Source organism: Lycorma delicatula, chromosome 2 (genome assembly GCF_047948215.1).
Source record: "Lycorma delicatula isolate Av1 chromosome 2, ASM4794821v1, whole genome shotgun sequence".
In the NCBI taxonomy this organism is placed as follows: Eukaryota; Metazoa; Arthropoda; class Insecta; order Hemiptera; family Fulgoridae; genus Lycorma; species Lycorma delicatula.
In genome coordinates this window covers 119,664,763-119,684,359 of record NC_134456.1, presented here as the reverse complement: position 1 = coordinate 119,684,359, position 19,597 = coordinate 119,664,763, and the positions used below count along the sequence as shown (strand labels likewise).

General features: G+C 28.9%; 1 protein-coding gene across 2 annotated transcripts in view; it reads left to right on the top strand.

Annotated features, from left to right (window-relative positions):
• The window catches only part of PolD1 (DNA polymerase delta 1, catalytic subunit), a 91,201-nt gene that overhangs the window by 26,456 nt on the left and 45,148 nt on the right, over positions 1–19,597 (top strand). For both annotated transcript variants that reach the window (XM_075356164.1, XM_075356163.1), the window contains 7 exons: positions 343–584; positions 2,776–2,942; positions 4,741–4,886; positions 9,271–9,370; positions 12,005–12,141; positions 13,043–13,208; positions 13,569–13,777. In XM_075356164.1, coding sequence (XP_075212279.1) covers positions 343–584; positions 2,776–2,942; positions 4,741–4,886; positions 9,271–9,370; positions 12,005–12,141; positions 13,043–13,208; positions 13,569–13,777 — 1,167 coding nt within the window. The remainder of the gene's footprint in view (positions 1–342; positions 585–2,775; positions 2,943–4,740; positions 4,887–9,270; positions 9,371–12,004; positions 12,142–13,042; positions 13,209–13,568; positions 13,778–19,597) is intronic.

Below are 19,597 nucleotides of genomic sequence, written 5' to 3'. Positions count from 1 at the left end.
AATGACTACTTTCTTCTTTTCCCATACGTCCCTAAAAATTGAATTATGTTACACATGGACTCAAGCAGTTGAGTGTTATATTTTTAAATTTTTCATTTTTTTTTTGCAGATTCTTCTATTTTTATCGTATTTGGGTTCCATCACATTACACTAGTTTTAGAAATTTTATATTAAATTTGAAAGGAAGTAGAGAAACTTGTTTTTTTTTTTTTATGCAATACACTAATTATATTTTTTGTTTTTATTTCATGATAGAACAGCTGTTATTTTCTTTGTTTTTTTTTTTGTAATTCACTATCTATTTTCTTATTTTTTTGATTCATTAGTCTGTTATTGTTGCAGATTTATGGTGGATACTGGGCTCGTTGGTTGCAGTTGGGTAGAACTTCCTCCTGGTAGTTGGAAACTTAGAGGAAAGGATTTACATCCATATGCTAATAGTTTAATGCCATGTATGTCTCGTTGTCAGCTTGAGGTTGATGTCTCTTGGGAGTCATTGATATGCCATCCTCCTGAAGGTGAATGGAGCAAAGTTGCACCTTTCCGTATTTTGAGTTTTGATATTGAATGTGCTGGTAGGAAAGGTAAGAAAATATTTATGTATTTTTTTTGTTTAAATATTTAATTACAACTTGTAGTATATTACTAAAAGTGCAAGTAACATAATATTTATCTTTTGTATGTTAAAAATGTTTAATGGTTTGTATAAGAGCTTTATTTCCTGATGATAACATGTTTGTTTAATATAATCATTTTTTGATTTTTTATTCATAAATCTTTAATGATGTAGTGTGGTCTGAACAAATTTTTTATAGAACGATTTAGATATTTAAAAAAAAACAAGAAACACATTATTAATCAATTTATATATCCCTTTAAATTATGAATATTAATAAATATATATGTGAAATAAATACTGAGAAATTGAAAATTCCTTACTTGCTTTTCAGTTTCTCTGTAGATAAATATATTCAAAATGATAAATTAATTTTATGTTATTATTTTATAAGAATAAAACAACTACCTGGTCACAGTTATCAAACCTTTGAGATTTTTTTAAACATGTTGATTTTTGGTTTGTTAGTGTAATTTTAATAATTCATGTTTGCCATTATACTGATACAAAATGGAAAAATAAAAGAAAATATTTTAGAAAATAAAAATAAAATGGTGTAAATTAGTGTCAGAAAATAAAGTTGAAAAAAAAGGATGTCAAACAAAAATAATTTATAACATTTGCCAATTTCTGGCAGAGTGGTGTTATCTCAGCCTAGGTCTGTCGAATCCCAGTCAGGGATGGCATTTTTTGTATACTACAAAATTCAATTTCCATATTCCCGTGTACAAGCTATGTGGTGAATTAATTCATTAATAAAAAAGTTCTGATTCTCATGTTTGGAAATTTTTTATATATTGAAAATAAGGTTTTATACAAACTTGAACATGGCGTATAAGCTAATTCCAATTTTGTTCTGTGGGATTCCTATTCAGTAGTTCTTTAGCTAATGGGTAAGCAGTTCATTGTTTTAATATCTATTTTGTGGTATTATGTAACTTGTCTTGCAATATGAGAATGTAACTTAACATTTTTATTATGAATTTGTCTCCAATGAAAGACCTAAAGGTAGAAAGGTAGAAGATTCTTATGTGGATTCATTTATTTAGCTCTGAGAATTTTTTCCGTCTTGCACTAACTTTGTAGTGGGATAATTACTGGTACAACTGCATTGCATTTGCAAGAGGGACCACTCTTGCAAATATGACTAGAAAAAATATTACAGAATGGAAAATAATCTCAGGTTTTTTCTTTCTAATACACCTATATGTTTATTATATCTTATCAGTTGAATAAAACGTGCTTCAATTCTTAAATGATACTTTTTTTTATACAATTTGCTTGCTGTATATGGAGTTGTAGTTTTTTTGCAGTGATTATTCTTGACTTCCCATCTATAGTCTTGTTATTATTTATTTTAAATTGCTGCTGTGTGTTTTATTTTCTTTAGTTGTTTATTTGAACACAGCTTATGAGTGTTTTAGTCATTTAAATTTATAGTTTTGATAAAATGAGATCACATGCATATTAGATCTCTGTAAAAACAAATAACCAGTCTTCTAAATAATTTTAACATTCAACTTATAGTGGTGATTTGTTACTGATTGAATACTTTACTGTGTTCTATCTACCGCTGTTTTCATGTGAAGCATTGGATCTAAAATTTAATTTCTTTTAATGTTGTAGACCCAATCATAATCGTATATTTTATTTCTCTTCTAAATATCTTATGTGAAATATTTCAGTTTTTCAGTATATTGCAGAAGATGAAGTCATTTATCTGTACCAGTATTATTTATTATCACAATCAAATTGATCATCTTATATCTTCATTTGCATAGACTGTGTCTGTGTGAATCCCATCCAATCTTACATTTTTAAATTTTCTTCTGGGTGGATGATTAATCCTACTCTAGCTGCTAAGTTCTTAAACAATTTAGGATTTTCTAGCAGGAGGTTTTTATAAATTGTTCTGTTTGATAAATAAATAATAAATGCTATCATTGCCTTCTGAGATATTCGACATGATATCAGGGTCATTAGATTAAGATTGATTCCTTTATAAAGGTGAGTGTAAGTTTCAGAGATTTGATGTTTTTTATATGAATTAAAAAAAAAATGTTTAAAAATTTTCTAATTGTTTTAAATTGGTTTTGTTATCTTAGGTATGTGTAAGATTCCTTTATTTGCCATTATAAATTTTAAAACCATTTTTTCAGGAATTTTTCCAGAGCCTGAGCATGATCCTGTTATTCAAATTGCAAACATGGTAATGTGTCAAGGAGAATCTGAACCGTTTATTAGAAATGTTTTTACATTAGATACTTGTGCTCCTATTATCGGTTGTCAGGTTATTAGTTGCAGTAAAGAAGTTGAGATGTTAGAGGTAAAACATGAGTTTTCTAAAAAACGTTTTTAGTAGTTGTCTTATATAAATATGCATTTTTACTCTAACAGTGTTTTTTCCTCATAGCTACTTAGCCATTAGCAAATTGTATGTGGTAATTATTATTATCATCTTTATCATTAATATTATCATTATTTTAGACTATGTAATATCTAAAGGTGAGTCAGTAGTGCACTGTAACATCCCCCTCCACTACTCTTAATATCACTCAGCGCCTTTTCTTCACTCCAGCAGCCAAAGTAATGTATTCCAAAAATCATATCCATTAATTTGCAATACCTTGCACTGTATCCAATTATGATGTTACTATTATATTGAAAAAATACATTCTGGTAATTTGTTATTACAAATAAAATTATTTATGCCTAATATTTTGTTCAAGATGTATATGAAGTAATTTATTTATTTATTTTATTCAAGCATGGCTAAAATTTTATTCAAGCAAAACTAAAGTTTTGGTATAAATAAACAGAAATGATGGCATAATATAAAAGTATATGAAATGAGTTTATTTATTATAGGCTATAGTGTTATGGTTTTCTTTGACGTGGCATAATTATTTACAAAAATATTTTCTAAATACCATATAAGCACCAATAATTAATACTTTTTTGAGTTTTGTAGGCCTACAAAATTTCAAAATAAAAACATTAAATTGTATCAAAAAAAATTCATGAATAAATCAAGTGTTAAAGAAACATGAGTAAAAGTAATATAATTATAGTCATTATTAAATCTATTATAAAAAAAAAATTATGAGTACTACAGAGATATTACGTTTGTACTATAATAAATGTAAAATTAATTTAATTAATTAAAATGTTAATTTGTACTATATTTTATAAACATAAAATGATTTCATACAAAATTATTTATTAGCTCAAATAAATAGATTAATACACTTGAATAAAGGTGAAATAAATAATAATTAAATGACAAATTTAAATAAATAAATAATATCAAAAATAAATGAATATGCTAAAATAATAAAAAAATAAAAATAATAAATACAAGCATTGTTATTTGGAGGTTTTACTTTAGTAGCAATCAGTAGCAAGTGTTCTGCATGCCCAGGTTATATGAATGGTGTAGAGGAGGTAAGTAGAGGCAGCTTGTAGGAATGAGGACCCGCCTTTAGATTTTACGTACACTATAATAGATCCACCATTATCACAATTATTTCTTTACTTTCTTTTTGTTTAAGATAATGCCACATAAGCTTAAGGTTTGTGCGTAGGATGTGGAAGTAGAATCTTGTAGCATATGAAAAATGGTTTGCCTGATCGGAATTTGAACCCAGGATCTCTGATTGAAAGGTTGAGATGCTACCACTCTGCCAAGGAGATCAGCATTCTTATCATGTTTCATCATCACTCAGTTTTTCATATTTATCATCACTAATATCATCAATAAATGCTGCTTTTGGTTTTATTATCAGCATTATTATAATTATTGTCAACAGTGAAAGGGTTTTTTTTGTTTTGTATTTGTATAAAGTTTATCATTATCAAAACTGCCATTACTTCTTCTGTACTTGTCATTAATGATATTATTATTATTAATATTATCATCATCATTTTTTTCTTTGTTATTATCACTGTAAGCATTTATATAACGTATTATTAGCATAAATAACATCAGTTTAATCGTTTTTACTCATTATTATTTTATGGTCATTTTCGTTCTGATTATTATTATTACTATTATTTTAATCATCAACGTTCATCTTTTAGTATTGATTTTCTTAAGAATTCTAAAATTGTATTTTTTGTTTCAGAAATGGTCATCGTTTGTGCGTGAAGTCGATCCTGATATTTTTACAGGCTACAATATAAATAATTTTGACTTTCCATACCTTATTAATAGATCTAAAAAGTTAAATGCAAAAAATTTCACCTTTCTTGGAAGAATCAAAGATATAAGGTAGGTTTATTATTTTTCTAACTTCAGTCAGATTCAGTTAGTTTTAATACTAATCTTTTGTTTGTTAATACTTTTAATTAGAGGTAAGCATTTCTGTTGTCTCTGCCAAATAAAAACAAAAAAAAAAACAACTGTTTGTACAGACTGTTGGGAAAAACAGGTTGAATTATTAATCTGTTAATGTTCAAGACTCATTTTTCCATTACATTGCTAAACTGCTTCTTTTGTGTTTAAAAACAGCAGTTTAATTTTAATATTTTTCTCAACACATTGGGTACAGGCTGCCAAGGATATTTCAATTAATGCAAACGAATACCACATCATTTTATCACCAGATTTGACAGTTTTATGACCCTTTTTAGCACTTTAATATTATGGAATTTTCATGAACAAGATTTTCTTGAAACTGTTCGATGTTAGCAGTTAGGTTACAGCATATTTAATATTGATGACTTGTTCTCAGCAAACAGTTGATTCACTTCATTTGGTTTTGTTAACTTAATGCTCATTAGAATGAATTGATAGCTTTGTTTTGCAATTCAGTTTGATTGGTATTACTAATATCAATCATGCAGTATTACTAATGGACAAAAAAAAACAGTTTGTACTGAAGTGAAACAACAGTTAATTTTTTTGTTGTATATTAATTATATATTTTAAATAGTTAGATTAATAGATATCAACCAGGAAATGTTAATATAATACCAACAAACTAGGGGTAACTGAATTTTGTATTTTGAGTAGTTAGATTAATAGATTTCAACCAAGAAATGTTAATAGAACACTTAACTATTGATGTAGTGCACTAACTAATTATACTGTTGAAAGCTGGCCAATTGAAATTTTGTCATCATTGATGATACGATGCTACATTTTTAATATCTTTGGTTGTTAGTGGTATTGGAAAATTGCATTTTGTTATTCATTTACATTACATTTTCATTGTCTTATGAAGTTGTAGAAGTCTAATATCAGTCAGTATTTTTTAAAAACACCTTAAAAATATGTTGATTCATTTCTGTTTCTGGAATTTGAAACAATATCTGAATTAGATTAATCAAAAGGAAGCAAACTAGGGTAAATTTAAAAAAAATTATTTTCTATTGAAAATTATCTGGAGTTTAGTAATGTTAATAAAATTTGTTCATAACTTTCTTAATTGGCATCACAAAAATTGATTGGGTTTCAAATTCACCTGAAAAGAAATTGATTGGATTTCAGATTCACCTGAAAAGACCCTGTATTACCGCAGTTGATGGTAATGTTGTAGTTGCAAAATTTCAGATTTCTGGCAACTAAAAAATAACCTCTATTTGTAAAAAGAACCTTAAAAAAAGAACTGTATTACGAGAAAAATGTTTGTAGGCTCAAGCAATAGTTATTTTTAATGAATGAACAGTTTGTTATTGAATTCAAAATGTATGTATGTGTGCAAACATTTTTTGTCTCAGATTTTGATTTTGATTCGGATTTGGATTCAGTATTATTGAGGATTTTAAAAATATACCAATGGCCATGATTGGCTGTTGGGTTCACCTCAAAATTGCCACCAATATTAAAATTTTGTAATCATTACGTAATAATGGTTTAAACTTTCAAGCTGGTTCAAACACACTAATGTAAGGTTTACTAAAATGTGTAAAATATATAAATATCAATTTTGTAGATCAAGTGTAAGAGCCCAAAATTGGCAGAAAAATTAAATTAAAAAAAAAAAAAAACAGCTATAAAACCGCCAAAATAAGAGATAAACAAATATAATCTATCAGGACCCTGTAACAAAGTCAGAAAGCTCAAGGTCCCAATTTATCAGGTCTCTCATTAGAGGTCAACCAACATAGCCCAGTTTTAACTGGGCTATGTTGGGATGGGATGATTATACATCATTGCAAAATTAGTACTCCATGAATATGATGGTAGTAGTATTTGTATATATCTATCAATATTTTGTCTGAAAAAATTGATACTTTTACAGTTTCATATCGAATCTTGATGCTTGCTTGCCGAGTGCTAGTTGTTGATGTTTCTATGAAGGTTATGTGTTTTATTTCTTTGTTTTAACATTATTTTGTGGTAAATTCGTTTTTTTAAATGTTTTTAAACGTTACTTCAATTATGTTATTTTAATATTTTGTTTCTTTTTTATATTCGTAATTGTTTTTATTGTAAAACTATGGCCTCTAGTCTTAGTATGGGATCTAGTCTTAGTGTTCGTGATATAGAAGACATTTTTGAAGTAAGTGAAAGTGAATATGAATTATCAAGTGATAGCGAATCAGATGAAGAAAGTAGTGACAATATTTCCACAAGTGATAGTGATAACGAATTCGATGATGAAAGTTATAGAAATATAATTTAACTCGAAGATGACATAGCCTTGCCATATTAATTTTTGGAGCTTCTTGGCCCAAAACTTGGCCTGTAATTGGTTCTGATCCAGTTAATTATTTTTATTTGTTATTTACAACAGGTTTATTACAACTTATTGTAAAAGAAACAAATAAGTCTGCTGAACAATATTTGAGTAAAAATGAAGATAGGTTATCTGGTCCGTTCAAAAAGTGGATAAATCTGACTGAATCTGAAATAAAAGTATTCATTTCTTGCAATTGAATGTGGGTGTAAACAGAAAGCCAATCCTAAAATGTGACTAGAATACAGTCTTATCTCAGGTTAGACCTTGGTTTGGGAAAATGTTTTCCGCACGTAGATTTAGACTCATTTTAAAATTTTATATACCACTATTACATACCACGCAAATAAATAAATATTGATGGAAGTTTAGTCGGTACATAGAGTCTCACATCATTACTACAATATTTGCCCAACAAAAAACACCATTGTTAAGGGATTCAATTTTGGATGTTGTGTTATTAATTATCGTTTAGGATTTTTCACTTATAAAGGTTCAAAAAGGGGATGAAGATAAAACTGAAATTAATAAACTTGGTCTTGGTTATTCTGTAGTAAAAAAATTGCAAGCAATGTGCAGCTATATAAATTAAGACTATCATATTTTTGTTGACAATTTTTTCATGTCAGTACTTTTATTGCAATATCCACACATGTCAACCAGACATGAGTCTGGTTCCTGTATCACAGGCACTATTAGAAGAAATAGAAAGTTTTTATCACAAGAGTTAAAAAGAAAATTTGCTGTTGGCGAAAAACAATATTTTTGTTCTGGGCCGCGGCTTGCTTGTACTTACAGAGAGAAAAGATCTCAAATAGCCCCTATTCTACTTTTCTCCAGCAATTGTGTAGCAAGAGATGTAGTTGTAACTGTTCAACGATGGCATGAATTTGTTTTTAAACCAGAAATTATATAACAATATAATAAATACATGGGTGGAATTTATACATCTGATATGATGTATACACATTTGGATGAAAGAAAGTCTATGCGTTACTGGAAAAAGGTTACATTTAATGTTATGGGTCACTCAACTCGTACATTTTGTTTACACAACATAATACCTGATTCAAAGATTAAATCACAGTTTGCTTTCACTATAAATGTTATTGAAACATTGGGAAATGATTGATTGCAAATGAAAGGTGTTAGAAGATCATTCATTATTGTTCCCCTGGATTGAGAAAACTGTCAGAAAGAAAGGAATGAAGTTATTGTGTTTGTACCAAGGAAGGGAGAAAAAGAAAATCAAGAACTTTCTGCAACCACTCAATAAAGGACCAAATGCTTTCTGAAGCATAAGTGTTGAAAGTGCCAAGAATTAGTAAAAATCGTATATCTTTGTAAATATTGTACATAATTCAATAATTTTTTTTATTCATAAAATATCATGTTTTTAAGAAAGAATAAGTACAAAATCATAAATTTATCAGTTATATTTTAATTTTAAGAGCAAATTTATAAATTTGAGATTTTGTGGACTAATTTTAGTGAATAAACATTTTTAGTATTTTACTTGACCAATATAATGTATCAATGGCATGTTTGCCATTATTATCATGATTTTTTGAGTGAGGATTTTTCATTATTTTTGCATGCTTACTATTTTTTTATGTTCATTTTAGTAAAGGTTTACATTTTTCTGAAAAATGGGTTGAGGTTTTTAACTGATATTAGCTGAAAATGCCTGAGGGTTTAATGGTTAATTTAAAGTATGTAACATAAATAGAAGTAAGAATAATAACTTTATTAAAAGCGAGTTAATAATTGAGGGAACAGTAGTAATAAAATTTAAAGTCTTACTAAATTTATCATTGATAACTGGCTTATTTAAAAATTAATAAAATAAAAAAATATATCAACTTCAATTTTTACAAACATTTGTAGATGGTTAATCTACAAATATAATAATATTATATTATTAGTGTAACATTGTAAGGCATATGAGTTAATAATGATAATTTTTTTCAGATCTATAGTGAGAGATCATGTTCTACAAAGTAAACAGATGGGCAGGCGAGAGAATAAAAGTGTTAATTTTGAAGGGAGGGTTCCTTTTGATCTTTTTCTGGTAATTCTTCTTGAAAGTTTCTTGTAATTATATTTCAGGAATATTATTTATTTTGTTTTGGTCTTATTTGTAAGTTAAGTAAACAATAAATTATTAGTAATTAAATTTTGATTCATTCTTATTTAAATAGGTTTTATTTTTCCACAAAATTACTGTTTTTTATTATTTTAGTGTTTTTTTAACAAAACTGAGTAAAAAAAAGTATTAAGCCTATTAGTGATAAAAATGTAAGTAACCTGAAAACGTTTTTTTTTGTAATTTGTTAATTACTTGTAATTAATTATTAATGGTATTGTTTTTGGTAATTGAAATACTACTGACTAGCTATTCATTATTGTGATAACACATCCAAAGAAATCTTACACTACCATTGTTTTATGCTTACACGATCTACTTACATGAACTGTTTAAACATATTCTCAAAGAAAGTTTAAAATTATTTTTAGTAGGAATTTTTAACTTACTTGAATAAAATGTTAAAAGTTTTAAAATTGCACCCTAATAGTTTAATAGTTTACAAATTCTAGCATTCTAGCAGTAAAGTGAAAAAATTTCTGTCTAATTGATTTTTAGAAATAATATTTACATTAGTACAAAATTTTCTTTACTAATAATTTTCTTTTTTTTATAAATAATTTTTTTTGCTGTTTAGAAATAAATTATTTTTATATATGAATTTCACAAGAAATTGAACAAAATAAATGATTACAAAATGAGATTATGTCCAAGTAAAAATTAAAAACTATGATTAAGTTTACTTTGTTAATATTTTATTTTAAATACGTGTGTTTTTGACTTAATTTGGAAAATATAACTATGGTTCTAAAAAAGAAAATATTTAGTATATATTTTGGCTGACAAAGTGCTAATTTTTTGTGGGTTACCCAACAATTAGCATGACCTCCTGAAGTAGAAGTCACTTTAGTTTAAGATCTATAGAATGTGTATTGCAAAAAAACATATGTAATACACTGGTTGCTTATGAGGTTTGTTCAGAAAATAACCGCACTTTATTTATTTTTTAAAATTTATTATTAATTCTACAGATTATTGGTTTTTGTCCCCTTCAAAGTACTCCCCTCCCCTGTTCACATACTTTTCCCAGTGGTGTTTCCACTTGGCAAAGCAGCCCTGGATAGCTTCATTTGAAATGGCCTTTTTAGTCTCAAAACAGAGTCCTTCATCACGGATTTTAATTTTGGAAAAAAGAAAATGCAAGGAGCCAGGTCTGGTGTTAGGGAGTCTGAGGGAGGACATTCATCTGATTTGTAGGACAAAACTGATGAATTGTCCAATCATGTTTGCCATTATTATCATGATTTTTGTGGGCACATTGTCGTCGTGAAGAAACCATGAGTTGTCTTGCCATAACTTTGGATTCTTTTTGCAAATTTTTTCACATAACCGTAGTAAAACACCTTGATAGTATGCATGGTTCCCTGTTTAACATTGAGACAAGAATTCAGAATGCACAGTTCCATTAAAAAATGAAAAAACAGAGAGCATCACTTTAACATTGGATCGAGACTGACATGCTTTCTTGGGGTGTGGAGATCCTTTGTCAATCCATTGTGATGATTAAACTTTTGTCTTAGTGTTGTAACCGTAAACCCAGCTTTCATTTCCCATTATGATCCTTTGCATGATTGTTTCATTGTCGTTGGCTTATTCAAGAAGTTGCCAACAAACGTTCACGCGATGTTCTTTCTGCTATTCGGTCATCAAAAGAGGAACAAACTTTACTGCAACTCAATGTATGTTCAATTTTTCAGTCAAAATTTCATGGCGTGATTTGATTGAGGAGCTTTTCTGCAAGTTCTCTGACAGTCAATCAGTGATTTACACGCATCAGATCGTTGATTTTCTGAATGTTGGTATCATTAGTTTAAGTCAAAGGTCTTCCTGGTTAAGGGTAATCTTCAATTGACTGAAGACCACTTTTAAATTGCGAGAACCATTTGTAACATTGCATACGACCTAGAACATCATCTCTATAATCTTGTTTCTAAAGTTTAAACATTTCTATTAAGTTTTCCCCAGTTTCATGCAAAATTTTACATTGTATTGTTGTTTCTGAAAATTGCACATCACAAAAGTTTTTACTAACACTTTGCAGTCAAATAATAATAACATGAAAACTAAACAAGATATCAACAATCCAAGAATATGGGGTTACAGAAGAGGTTATATGTAACACAATGCTGCCAACCGCACATCACTAATTATCTCTGTTGGCGTGTAATTAAAAATGTTCAGTTATTTTCTGAACAGACCTTGTACAAGGTTTGCAATTTGATAAATATGTTACGAAGGACATTTTTGATTAAAACTCCCTTTAAGTATAAAAATTATTAAGGTGACAAAAAGTTTATTAATATCAGATTAGCAATTCCCTAGATATGTATAAATTATAGGTACATTATTGATACAGTGGTATGTTTTCTATTGTATGAACTGATGAACAGTTCAAAACACAGTATTGGTAAGAACACTGTTTATTATTTTTGATTGGATTGTGAACTCTATTTGAGGAAAATATCTATATTGCTGTTGCTATTTCTCTTACTATAACAGAAATATTAATGTGAATGACCTTTGCTTGTATTCTTTTTTTAAAAGTGATTATTTTTTTAGGTTTTAATTCGAGATTATAAATTAAGATCATATACTTTAAATGCTGTGAGTTTTCATTTCTTGCAAGAACAAAAAGAGGATGTTCATCACAATATTATAACTGATCTTCAGAATGGAACACCACAAACTAGAAGAAGGTTTGTTATATAGTTAGTAGCCTATTCTTTTTTCTTATTAAGAGCATTTATGTATGTTGTAAACCATATGAGAGTCTATTTAACCGTTAATCTGTAGGGACTGGTAGAGTTGAAATTTGGAATGTAATGTCAATTGTTTTAATGGAAAATATTATTTTATTTGTTTATTATTTCAACTCAATTTTTGTGAGAACTCAACATTTTTCATTCATCAGTTTATGTTCACACATGTAAAATAGAAGTAGAAGGAGTGAAATAGAAGAACAGATAAAATTATGAAATATACAGTTTGGTGTGTTATTTTTGATACTTGAAGTTGTTGTGAATGATTGGTAATCTGTTCCTCTTATTAAAAAACTTAGTTTTTGAACTGCATTTTTTAAATACATTTTGGATAACTATAGATAAACCAATTTTAATTAACTATTTGACAAAAAATTGATATGTTTTAACTTAAGACTATCTGTTATACTTTGTTAAATCTGTATTCCAGGTAACTCCTTATCCATATTGATCAATTGATATAATGCATATCTATTTAATAAACAACCTGTATGTTTTCCATATTTAGCTTTATAACATGTTAACCTTTTTTATACTTGGATTAGTCAGTACATTAATTATTTATTTATTTTAATATTACTTGCAAGAAATAAAAACATTTATAAAACACTATTTTAAAGTTTTAATCATCTTAGAACTGATTTTCATTTAGTAGTTTTCCTTGCTGCCATTGATTATACAGCTTGTAATATACTATTAGTCTGTAGAACATTTTGCCTGAATTTTTACCAAATATTTTGGAAAAAATAGGTGAAGTAGTTTATCAAATTGATTATTTCTGGAATAGTTGAGGAATTTAACATACTCATTAATTAATGCACTGTATTAATTTCATCAGGTTAGCTGTCTACTGTTTAAAGGATGCTTATTTACCTCTTCGCTTGTTAGAGAAGCTTATGTGTATTATCAATTACATGGAAATGGCAAGAGTAACTGGTGTCTCTCTTGGAAGTCTTCTGACCAGGGGCCAGCAGATTAAAGTTGTTTCTCAACTTTTAAGGAAGGTATGTTTAAAATTTAAAATACAGTTAATACAGTTTTTTATTTATGGCTTTTATGAATTTTATCATAGCAAGATATATATGTCACTGATAAATGTAAGTTAAGGTTATAAAATTTTTAGTTTGTAAATTTATTATTTGATGGTTAGGATATTATGACTTCTCAACATATCATTAATTTACATTGAGCAATTATTAATTAATTTGGTTTTGTACTAAATAGTGGTGATTACATTTTTTTTACCGTCAAACTCTTGTGTTGTTGATAAACATTTAAAGATTATAATATTAACAAACAAAAATTGTAAATTAATTTTAATTAATACTGTTAGTTTTTTTATGTTTACTGTTTATTTTACCTAGGCAAAAGAACAAGGATACTTAATGCCGGCACATCAAGGAGGAGTTCAGGATGATCAATTTGAAGGTGCAACTGTTATTGAACCTAAAAAGGGATACTATGCAGATCCTATAGCAACGCTTGACTTTAGCTCCCTATATCCTAGTATAATGATGGCTCATAATTTATGTTATACGACACTGCTTCAAGGAAATTCTAAGGATAAGCTTGGGTATGGTTTTATTTTTGTGGTTTTTATATCAAGCTTATTTTGTTAATGATTTAACTATTTTATATGTAGTACTATATGTTGGTTTTCAAATAGATATGTGAACATAAATAAATTATTTATGGTTTTAAGTTATTTATTATTTTATTATTATAATTATTTATTATTTTATTTATGGTTTTTATTAATTTTATCATAGCAAGATATATGTCACTGATAAACGTAAGTTAAGGTTATAAAATATTTAGTTTGTAAATTTATTATTTGATGGTTAGGATATTATGACTTCTCAACACATCATTAAGACTGTATGTTGGAATGATCTTTTTTGGTTTATTGTACGAGTTCAGTAATTTAAAACAAATTCCTAATTAGATAAATGAAAGATCTCAAAGTACTACAAAGAGAAACATTTTTAAGTGATGTGGCATCTGATAATAGAAGTCTTATTGTATGACCCATACTTAAACTCATTTATTGGTTTCAAAAGTGCACTGTTTTTATAAAGATGTTAGGACTGAAAAATCTTACTTATAGAGTTAGCTTTAAAAAATGGAATGTGTAAATCAAATTTTACTTTTATTATAACTAATAGAAATTAACAATTTTCATTATGTCCATGCATTATTCAAAAGTGATTTATTTATTTTTGGCTGAAAGTAATACATAAATTCCTGTAAACAAAACTATTGAATCACTAGTAAGTATTTCATTACGTTGAAATTGTTATTATGAATTTATTATTATATCTGAAGTAAAGGATTGTTATTTATTCAGAGCCATTTCACAAGTTTAAAAGTGTTGTTGTGAATGTCAGTTTACCATTACGAGTTGCCTACCTGTGACTTGCCAACAATAATGTAATGCTCAGTTGCAAATTTTTTTATTCATATTAACATTATATCCTTCAGTGTGTGTGTGTGTGTGTGTGTGTGTGTGTGTGTGTGTGTGTGTGTGTGTGTGTGTGTGTGTGTGTGTGTGTGTGTGTGTGGGTGTGTGTGTGTGTGTGTGTGTGTGTGTGTGTGTGTGTGCATGCATGCATGCATGCATGAGTGTGTATAAAAAATGACCATATATATGCAGGGTGTGCACACATGCATATATTTTTTAATATAATTATATATTTTAATATCTAATTTATGATAGGAATATTTTGTAAATGTAAATGTCAACAGTAAAAGACTATATTTTGTTTAGAACTTCAGTATTATATTTAAATTTAAATAAATTATTAATTAACATATAAATTAACTTCATAGGGATGTTTTTAAAAAAAGGGGTAATACTAAATAATTTAAAAGATAATTTTTTGTAAACATACATGTATTATGTGAAAAAAGTATTGAAGTTTAATGAATTACTATTATAATCTGGCAAATGAAAAGAATGCACTTGAACTTAGATGTAGTAATTTCTCAACAAATTATTGTAAAAAAGTACAATATGTACCAAATCGAAATTGGTTCCTTTCTACATTACTTCATAAAGAACTTAATTAAATAACAATGAATGTGACCTTTACATTCTTGAGGAAAACGTTGGCAAAATGATTTTTTGATTTTTCTTTGTGTATGCTATTTCATGCTTTTAGTGCTTCTACAAAATGTTTATAGAATGTGTATTTTACTTCTGTTAAAATGTGGACTATTGATCCTAACTAAGTTTTCAGCTTGTCTCATCCAGTTTATTGGAGGTAATCTTATTGCTTGGTGGGCTTTCAAAAAGAATTGTTATTTTCATTTCCTGTTGTAATAACAAAATGATTTTTCATATTAAAACAGTTTTACAAAAGATATTGATTAAAAGGTTGTTCTTAAAGAAAGAATCATATTTCTGTAGAAAATGGAAAAGGTAAAATGAAAATGTTAAATATGTTCCGAGACTTCATCATGCATGATATAGAGTCAGATATACTCTGTCTGTGTAAATCGCAACTTACCATTGCAAACCTATCAAAACATCATCTTGCAGTAATTAAAAATAATAATGTTACTTTAAGAAATAATTTTTTGTTTTTTTAAACACATAGCACTGTATAACTCTGATTACAATAGAGTATGTTTTATAATTTTTATGGGATTATATTGTTTTTAATTTGTAAAATTACAGTTGCCTTAACTGAGTATGTATAAACGTGCTTAATTAAGGTGCATAGACATTTCATAGATTCACTGGCACATAAAAATGTATTAGGTTGTTCATTGCCTTTGGTATCATCTGACTCTTCACTTACAACAAATCATTCGACATTTTCTTTGCAAATTCCTTCTATCATCCAGGCTTCATCAATCATTTTTTTAATATGATCTAATGATTTTTCCCAAACCTGTTTAAATTTTTGGAACGCTTCTTTGAACAATTTTTCTACTATGGTTAAGTTAAAATTTTTGTTATTGGTGGCTATATATTGCTTAATATAGATCCAGATTAGTTATATTGCACTATATTGATAAGATATCATGGTAATCTTATTATGTGGTAATCATTTTCAGAAGAAATAGTGTTAATTACATATTTAATGTGTTCGGGTTTACAATATTTTACTATTTCAAGCAGTTCTCCTTTAATTCTAGATTCAAAAGGTATTCTACACCTCTAACCAGTCTTACATATCTTGCTCTCTTCAATTAATGGTTGGTGCGCTTGGTGCTTTATTTATCTAACTACTGTAATAATATGTGTTATCTAATGTTACAGAATTAGTTGGGATATTTGACAGTAATTGTTCTTCAACCATTTTTCAAATCTGTCGGACATTCATTTCCTCACGTTAATCTATCATCTTTTTTAGATTTAAAAAAGAATGAATTAGGCATGAATTCTTGACAAGATCCCACTTGACAAACAATCATTCTCCCTTTTTTACTGATTTTTAGATTTGAAGTTCTGCCTTTGGTCGCTGTGTACCTCTCTTACTATCCCAAAATTGCAGAATTCATTCATCAGAGCTTCTGCTACCGATGATACTTCTTGGTTGGGTAAAGTGTATACTTCTGGCCATTTGGTGAAGTAATCCATGGCTACTAGTAAGTACTTATTTATACATAATTTTAAGAACAGCTTACCAAAATTCATTTGACTTCAAGTGCTTTCGGCTATTCTGCCATCTTCAGGAGGAATTAATAATTAAAATATATAAAAATGTAAAATTCACATAATAAAATTAAATGCATAACAACAATTGATTGTCATTTTGTAATGTTGAGGTCATAAGTTAAAGTAAATACGTCCGTTTTATGAGTATCACAATTGTCATGACAGTTGTGATACTCATGACAAGACTGTAAAGTAACGGACATAATTACTTTAACGTTACAAAATGTCAATCCTTTGTTATTTAATTTTATTATTTGAATTTTAAATTTTTATATATTTTAATTATAAATAATAAATCCTTCTGAAGTTGGCAAAATAGTCGAAAGTGCTTGAGGAAGTCAAATTAAATTTTGGTAAGCTCTTCTTAAAATAATGTATAATAGTTATTTTACCAACGGTACCATGTTCGAATAACTTCAAGTACTTATTTTCCCCATCAGTGACCGGGAAAGGCCAGCAATATTAATAGTGATGCACTTAATTGGTGCTCCCACGTTGGACTGCTGGATGTGGCCCTGGCTCTGCAGTATGGGTCCTTGACTAGTTGCACATGTATCATACCGCTTGCACCAATTCTCCATGTCACCTCATACATGGAGCCAGTAATATTATTGTTGCTCCTTGACCAATGTTTTATCGACTCATAAGTGGCCTCCATTATAAAGTGGTCCGTCATAAGTAGCCTCCTCAAATAGTCCCCCCGTTCGGATCTCCGGGTGGGGACTACTAAGGAAGGGGTCACCAGAAAAGTAAAAAAAAAACATTCTACGAGTCGGAGCGTGGAATGTTAGAAGCTTAAAAAAGGTTGGTAAGGTAGAAAACTTAAAAAGGGAAATGGATAGGGTAAATGTGGATATAGTAGGAATTAGTGAGGTTCGGTGAGAAGAGGAAGGCGATTTTTGGTCAGGTGATTTTAGAGTAATTAACTCAGCGTCAAATAATGGGCAGGCAGGAGTAGGTTTCGTGATGAACAAGAAGATAGGGAGGAGAGTGGAGTATTTCAAGACGCATAGCGATAGAGTCATTGTAATAAAGATAAAATCAAAACCTAAACCGACAACGATTAACGTCTATATGCCTACAAGCGCCCATGATGATGATGAGGTACAATGTGTATACGAAGAGATTGATGAAGCAATTAAACACGTAAAAGGGGATGAAAATTTAATAATAGTTGGAGATTGGAATGCAAGCATTGGAAAAGGCAAGGAAGGAAATATAGTGGGTGAATACGGGCTGGGCAAAAGGAATGAAAGAGGGGATCGACTTTTGCACGAAGTATAATTTAGTAATTGCCTAACCCAATTTAAAAATCATAATAGAAGAATATACACTTGGAAAAAGCCAGGCGATTCTGCAAGGTATCAGATAGATTATATCATGGTTAAGCAAAGATTTAGAAATCAACTCGTTGACCGCAAAACTTACCCTGGAGCAGACATTGACAGTGACCATAATTTGGTGATAATGAAATGTAAATTGGGGTTTAAAAACCTGAAGAAAAGGTGTCAGATGAATCGGTGGAATTTAGAGAAGCTTGAGGAATAGGTGGTAAAGAAAATTTTTGAGGAGGACATCGCAAGAGGTCTGAGTAAAAAAGATAAGGTAGAAAATTTAGAAGAAGAATGGGAGAATGTTAAAAAGGAAATTCTTAAATCAGTAGAAGCAAACTTAGGCGGAATAAAGAGAACTGGTAGAAAACCTTGGGTTTCAGACGATATGTTGCAGCTGATGGATGGACGTAGAAAATATAAGAATGCTAATGATGAAGAAAGTAAAAGGAACTATCGGCAATTAAGAAATGCTATAAACAGGAAGTGCAAACTGGCGAAAGAAGAGTGGATTAAAGAAAAGTGTTCAAAAGTGGAAAGAGAAATGAACATTGGTAAAATAGGCGGAGCATACAGGAAAGTTAAGGAAAATTTTGGGGTACATAAATTAAAATCTAATGATGTGTTAAACAAAGATGGTACACCAATATATAATACGAAAGGTAAAGTCGATAGATGGATGGAATATATTGAAGAGTTATACGGAGGAAATGAATTAGAAAATGGTGTTATAGAGGAAGAAGAGGAAGTTGAGGAGGATGAAATGGGAGAAACAATACTGAGAACTGAATTTAAGAGAGCATTAAAAGATTTAAATGGCATAAAGGCTCCTGGAATAGACGGAATACAGAAGAATTGAGAGGAGAGTGGAGGAAGTGTTAGGAGAAGACCAATTTGATTTCAGGAAAAGTATAGGGACAAGGGAAGCAATTTTAGGCCTCAGATTAATAGTAGAAGGAAGATTAAAGAAAAACAAACCAACATACTTGGCGTTTATAGACCTAGAAAAGGCATTCGATAACGTAGACTGGAATAAAATGTTCAGCATTTAAAAAAATTAGGGTTCAAATACAGAGATAGAAGAATTGCTAACATGTACAGGAACCAAACAGCAACAGTAACAATTGAAGGACATAAGAAAGAAGCCGTAATAAGAAAGGGAGTCTGACAAGGATGTTCCCTGTCTCCGTTACTTTTTAATCTTTACATGGAACTAGCAGTGAATAAGAACAATTTAGATTCGGAGTAACAGTACAAGGTGAAAAGATAAAGATGCTACGATTTGCTGATGATGTAGTAATTCTAGCCAGGTTTAAAAAGAATTTAGAAGAAACAATGAACGGCATAGATGAAGTCCTACTAGAACTATCGCATGAAAATAAACAAGAACAAAACA